Source organism: Lutra lutra, chromosome 2, assembly GCF_902655055.1.
Source record: "Lutra lutra chromosome 2, mLutLut1.2, whole genome shotgun sequence".
Classification (NCBI taxonomy): domain Eukaryota; kingdom Metazoa; phylum Chordata; class Mammalia; order Carnivora; family Mustelidae; genus Lutra; species Lutra lutra.
Window position 1 is genome coordinate 141,003,288 of NC_062279.1, and position 6,278 is coordinate 141,009,565.

General features: G+C 63.5%; 1 protein-coding gene across 3 annotated transcripts; it reads right to left on the reverse strand.

Moving 5' to 3' along the window:
* Positions 1-1,368: 1,368 nt before the first annotated feature.
* Positions 1,369-5,460, reverse strand: LOC125093449 (spondin-2). 3 transcript variants are annotated; one of them, XM_047718584.1, is made up of 6 exons: positions 5,196-5,460; positions 4,532-4,800; positions 4,094-4,317; positions 3,832-4,023; positions 3,331-3,511; positions 1,369-2,104 (listed from the first exon to the last, which is right to left on the reverse strand). In XM_047718584.1, the coding sequence occupies exons 2-6, from the start codon at positions 4,752-4,754 to the stop codon at positions 1,920-1,922; spliced, it is 1,005 nt and encodes a 334-aa protein (XP_047574540.1). In that variant the 5' UTR covers positions 4,755-4,800; positions 5,196-5,460; the 3' UTR covers positions 1,369-1,919. The 3 variants fall into 3 exon arrangements, with proteins under 3 accessions (XP_047574540.1, XP_047574541.1, XP_047574539.1); XM_047718585.1 differs by having other exon boundaries at positions 4,532-4,757; positions 5,188-5,459; XM_047718583.1 differs by having other exon boundaries at positions 4,532-4,757; positions 5,196-5,457.
* Positions 5,461-6,278: the final 818 nt, after the last annotated feature.

The following is a 6,278-nucleotide window of genomic DNA, read 5'->3' on the forward strand; positions in this document are numbered from 1 at the left end:
AGGGGCCTGAGATCAAGCTCACGGGAAGGGGTGGGGGGGGACGTGGAGGAGAGCTGTGGGGAGGGGTGGAGGGGAGCTGTGGGGAGGGGTGTGGGGTGGTGGTCATGGGGAAGGGTTAGCGGGGTAAAGGGAGCTGTGGGGAGGAGCATCGGGGGGGGGTAAAGGAGAGCAGTGGGCAGGAGTGTCGGGGGAGTATAGGAGCACAGTGTGGAGGGGTGTCCAGGATAGAGGAGCTCCATCAGAAGAGATAGGGAAGGAGAACAGCCTATCCAGCGGGGACATGTTGGGAAGGTAGGTGGGTGGGGGAGGGGTTGCTGAGAGGGAGGGGTCAAAGAGCAAGGAGCGTGTACCCTGGGGGCAGCGGTGCAGTGGACATGGAGCCCCCCACGGCAGCAAAGCAGGGAGTCCCATGTGGAGGGAGACACTGGGAACCAGAAATGGGGAGAGTCCTTCCTAGGCGAGTGGGTGGAAGTGGACACAGGAGCAGGAGGACGTGATGGGGAAAGGGAGGCCAAGAGAAACGACCCCCAAGATAGGAGGGGGAGACAATGGCTGCTGCGAATGACCAAGTAGGGACAGGAGAGGGATGGCCCTGAATGTGTCCGAGGCTGGGTATGGTGTCCTGCATGAGCTGCTTCTACAGGGTGTGGATGGCTCCTCAGCAGGAGGTCTGAGCATGTGGGGACCCGAGACTGCCCCTCAAGAGAGTGGGTGGGAGAAGTGTCAGAGAAAACAGAGAAGCAGAGGTAAGAGGGGTCTCTGTATGGAAGTAACCAGATATCAGCAGGGACATTGAGGGGGTGGTGGACAAGGGTGGGGGAGGTGGGTGGGAGAGGGCAGTGGACAGAAGTGGGGAGGGGGTAGTTGTTGGATCTGATTCTGCATGTGTCCAAGCAGGTGGAAGAATGTTCTAGGAATAGAGAGGAGGCTTTCCCCATCTCCTGATCTTTCTCTGAGTGGCCAGCCCAGCCCAGGGCTCAGAGACTCCCATGGGATCCATGCTGGTGGGTGAGGTGGGGACCCCTGACCTCAGACAAGGCCCAGGCGGAGGAACAGTGAGCCCTCAGGGAAGCTGTATGAGGCGGTAGGGCTTGGCAGTCAGTGGCCAGGCGCAGGGACTGGCTGGCCTTGGGGAACAGCTGTGGGTGGCTGCACATGGCCTTGCTGTTCCTCTGAAGTCCCCACTAGTCCCACCAGCAGCCCCCGCGTGTGCTGGGTGTGTGTGAACATCTCCTTCGCGCCAGTCAGAGGCTGCCCAGTGTCCTTCCAGGAATCTCGGCATGCCCTCCAGGCAGGGGAGACTCTACTTGGGGTGGGACAGTGGCCCTCCCGGGGCCCTGCCAGGAAATGCAAGACAAGGGCCCCTGATGTCAGGAAACAGTCTTTATTCAAGTGAAAGGAGATGGGTCATGTGACAATGCCAAGGCGAGTTGTCGGAGCCTGTTCTCCTTTACCCACTTGACCTACATGACCTGTCCGGGGTAGTCTCGGCCTGTGGGCGCTGGTGCCCCCAGGGACAGCAGGTCCAAGGTATTTCATATCTGCGGTAGCCTGGGGCTCCTGGGGCTGGGTGTGCAGCTCTCCTGTAGATGGACCCGTGGATGCTGTGGGCCCTGTGGACACGCAGTCCGCACGCAAGACGACCTCCGACCAGCAGGAAGTAGAGTGGAGCTCAATGTAACCTCAGGGCTGAACTCCCCCAGAAGAGTAGGTCCCAGGACTGGGTGCCCGAGGGGAGAGCTTGTTGAAAGGAGATGCCTCCCCCGGAGTCCTCCTCCATCCAGCCACTGGAGACCCATCTGTGTAGGGGGGTTGGTCAGCACCGGAGCTCAGAGACGTGGTGGACAGAGCCCCACATAGTCCACTGAACCACCAGGCTCAGCCACCACGAGGGGTGGAGGGCCTGCAGGGCTCTGGTCTCAGACACAGTTGTCGGGGACGCACTCGGCCTCCTCTTCAAGCTCGGGGCAGGGTGCCCCATGGTTGGCAGGCTGCACGCGGATGTAGCGAGTCCTGCTCTTGGCTCCCAGCTTCCCGCATGGACCTGCACACAGCCCCCAGGATGACCACAGGGAGACCTCGCAGTCCAGCGGCGTTTCTGCAACTGGACCGAGCACGAGAGGCCTGTGAGCAGGTGTGTGTCTCTTGTACAAGACCAGCCCCATGTGGGCATCACGAGGAGTGGGAATTTATCAGCATGACTTAGAGCCCACTGCAAGACCGCCAATCACACCGCCTGCAAGCCCCCACTGAGACACCTCCAGGGACTCCCCCTCATGGGGGACTCTGGGACACCAGCTCTGGCAGCCGGGACCAGGAGGCCAGGGGAGGGGCCTGCTCTGATGCAGCTGGGCTGGCAGGGGGCTCTGTGTTTCAGACCCTCACACCTGCTCACAGCTGGACCCCCACTATCCCTTCTGCCAGGGGGCAGGGGAGGGGAACAGAGAGGGATCCATTCAGTGGTGTCCTGACTATCACCTATGATACAGGTCACACACGGGGACGCCACTGATGGGGGCCTGCTTTACCACTCACTCCTGGGCAAATGTACAAGACTTCACTGGTCAGCCAAAACCCACATCTCCCCAAACCCCCATTGTGCTGCACTAAGGGCTCCGAACCCCCAGGGTCCCCAGCTTCCTAAGGGGAGGGTTAAACCTCAGAGCCCTTGCCATCCAATGCTGAACGGGGGGAACCCTAGAGCCCACAGCGCCCTATGCCCAACACCTGGGCCCCTGTCTTTCTTCACACAGCCTCTGGCTGGTTTGACTCCGCCCCTTGCACACCCTAACATCACCTGCCCCGCCATCTTTCTCTCCCCCACGGGCCCCATTAGCCATGAGGGCACATTACACCCAGGAGCCGTCTTGGGAGGGAGCACCTTTCCCAGCTCTGCCATAGCTGGATGGGGGACTACCCTGGGGGAATCACTGGAGTGGGTAGACACGGAGGGGCGTGATCCCTGGACCACTGGCCCCCATGAGGAGCAGGTTACCAGTGTGGTCTTGGGAAGTGGAGTGTGTGGAGGTGTCACTGACTCCTCAAAGAGGTCCCTTTGGGACAGTTTCTGCCCCCGAGTGTCCTTTCCTGTTTCAGTGTGGTGGCCACTCGCCATTAAGGATTATTGTGCAGGTGGGACAGAAGGACCTCACTAACGGGGGTCAGTATTGACAGCTGCCCTGTCACGGGTCCCTGTGTGGCCCGCAAACCCGAGAGGTGCTTCTCCCCACTGCAGCCCGCGGGCCATCAGGGCCTCCCTGGTGCCCAGAATGGCCGTGCTGCAGCCCGGAGCTTGCAGGGGTCCTGGCGACGGGGCGCCAACACGCTCACCTGAGACGCTGTCCACGATCTCATTGCTCCCGCCAGCGCCCACGGGGCCTGGGGCGGGCGGGACGAAGGCCCTGGGGTTATGCCGGAGTCGCACCAAGGTCACTCTGGCGATGGGGGGCAGGGACTTCAGCCGGGGGTAGTAGAAGGAGTTTGCAGGGTGGCTGGGAGAGGAGGAGGTTATCTGCGGAGAGAGCAGCCTTATCCGCGGCGGCCAGGCGACACCAGGCGGCCTACGTGAGCACGCATGGGGCGGGACCGCGGGGCGTGGTCTGCAGGTGGGGCCACGGGGCGGGGTCTCGGGGCGGGGTCTCCAGGTGGGGCCGCGGGGTCCGCCCCGGCAGTCTGGTGCGCCGCCTAGGCCCTCCGCCTTGAAGAGCTGCCGCGTGCAGACCTGGCGTCTTGCGGTCAGGGACGAGGCGGCGCACTAACCTGAGAGCCACCTGTTGGGGGGGACCTCTGCTCCCTCCCCTCCATCATCCCCTCCCCTCCGTCCCCCCTTACCTCCGTCACCGTGTCCTGCGGGATGGTCGCGAAGTTGGGGGAGGAGAAGGTAAAGCCGCTGTCGGTCCCCGCGTCGTACGGGTAAAGGTCCACAGCAACCTGCTCCCTCCAGCGGTCCCCGTCGCATAGGTCCAGACTGTCCACGCCCACAAACCAGTCCGGGCTGGGAACGATGCGGACCACGAAGGACACCTGGGGGGAGGGCGGGCGCTTAGCCGGGCAGCCGCGGCCCCCCTCCTCCCCCCACCGCCGCCCGGCTCACCAGTGAGTGTCGCGAGTGGGCCTCCAGCTCCGCGGACGTCTGTCCCGTGCCGCTGGGCACCGCGGGCGCCGAGAACACCTCGTGCACGCTCTGCAGCTTTTCTCCCGCCGCCTCCATCTCCCTCATCAGGGCCCAGGCCTCGCCCCGCTCCGCAAAGTCCCTAAGCCCGTCGCTGACGTACTGGTTCTTCCTCCACAAGCTGTAGTCGGAGCTGTGCGCGGCCCCTGCGCGCGAGGGGGCGTGTGAGCCACCGGCGGAGGGGCGCATGTTCCCGGGGCAGGACCCAAGCCCGGCAGGACGTGCGCAGCAGAGATTTCTGGCAGTGCAGGAAACGGGATGAGCGCTCCCACCCTGCCCACGGGGAAGTGCGGTGCAGCGCTGGGGTGGGGCGAGGGTCACCGCGGTTTGGGCGGGACCAGGCAGCACCGCTGCACTTACCCAGCAGGGAGGACCACTGTGCGGGGGGCCGAAACAGGGGGTACTGCTTGGGGAATGCTGTCTGGCTCCACTTGCCCGTGAAGGTGATGCTGTACTTGGCCAGGGGCCGGGCTGTGCAGACAGACTCTCCCCCCAGCGGCTGGCTGGCCACAGAGCCAAGTGTGGTCAGGAGGACAGCCCAGAGGGCCCTGCCCCAGGTGGTGGCGTGACTTGGGGCTCCCATGACCTAGGAGCAGAGGGAGAGCTCCACCAGCTGGCACCACAGGTCCCTGGGGAGGAGGCAGAGGCAAGGACCTCCTGGAGTGCAGCGTTCCTCACCTATGCCTTCTCACCCCCACCCACATCAGGCTCAGGGGGACCCCCGTCCCATCCCTGAAAGCCAAGCCGGGTCAGGTTACACTTGGATCCCAAGCCCAGCAGATTCGGAGTCCTGGCTTGGTCTCAGCCATGCCGGGGAGGGGGGATGGAGGAGGGGGGGGCTTGGGGGGGGAGCATCCCTGAGTCCGGGGGATCTGGAGGGTGCACTTCAGGCACGCGGTGCCCGGGATGACCCCAGCAAATGCAGGCTTCCCGGTGCTGCGGGCTGCCGGGCCCAGGAAAGTGCCAGGAGGCCCAGCGCCTCCAGATGGGGACAGGGGCGCATCCCCCTCACACACCTACTCACCCAGCAGGAGTGGCGGGAGGGCTGGTGGCTGGTCTGTGGCAGTGAATGGTCCCTGCGGGAGCCCAGAGCCCAGAGCTCTAATTTACGCCCAGGACAGCCCCCAGCCGGCCTCGGTGCCGCAGAGAGCTGAAGCTCAGACGGGGAGAGGGAGAGAAGGGGCTCCTCCAGTGCCGTCCGCCCTCGCTCTGACGCCAAGCAGATGCTTCTCCGGAGCTGAGGTCACTCTCCTCCCTCGGGCGCCTGCCACTTGCCGCACCCCTTTCTTTGTCTTTCCCTCCCGCCTCCCCGCCCTCCGCTCCTCTCCGGGCCGCTCCCCCTTCCCAACAAACCCGGCTTAGTGTCTCCCGGGAGGTGCTGCCACAGTCGCGGCTGGGAGGCTTGGGCAGGCGAGCTGGGCTGGGGGGAGTGCCAGCATATTATACCCTCCAGGCAGGGTGGGACCGAGGGGCCACATTCCTGGCCTGACGTCAGTCCCTGTGTTGGAGATGAGCTGGAGAAGTGGGGGCTCCCAGTTCAGGCATCCCTTGGCCTGGGGTGCTGGGTTTGGGCACACACAGCCCGTCAGCGTCCACACGGCTGCCGTCCACATGGCTGGCCAGGGCATCCTGAGGCTGTCCCTCCAGAGGGGAGCCAGAACCACATGGGTAGAGTTGTCCCAGCTCCTGAAAGGCTCTCTGGGGCAGGGAGGTGGCTCAGGGTCCCCACCCAGCTTCCCTCGGTGGGGTAGAGCTCCATGGACGCCTGGCAGGGGGACATGACCAAAGCTGGTCACCGCTCACGGTCATTAAAATATTTCTAGAACCCTAATCGTGGGGTCTGGGAACAGAAGGGAAGCTCTTATCAGAACTGCTCAGGGAGCTTTTAAGCTCAAACAGAAAGCATTCTGATTTTTGGAACTGTTAACATTCCAGATGGGGCGGAGGGGGGCAGTGGTGACCGAGGGACAGAGGAAAAAAGAATCACGGGGAATAGAACACAAACAAAAACGAATGACCAATGACCTGAGCTGTATTTCAAATACACACACAGCCACAGAGAGCAGCCCAAGTAGCCAGACTGCAGGTCCTCAGGCTGAACACGGAT

Bases quoted from the DNA above. Each gene is read 5' to 3' on its own strand.
- LOC125093449 (XM_047718584.1), bottom strand. From the start codon at position 4,754: ATGGGAGCCCCAAGTCACGCCACCACCTGGGGCAGGGCCCTCTGGGCT. The intron at 4,318-4,531 runs GTAAGTGCAGCG...CCTCGCGCGCAG, and splicing joins ACAGTGGTCCTCCCTGCTGG to GGGCCGCGCACAGCTCCGAC. The intron at 3,512-3,831 runs GTAAGGGGGGAC...CTCTCTCCGCAG, and splicing joins CGCAGGACACGGTGACGGAG to ATAACCTCCTCCTCTCCCAG.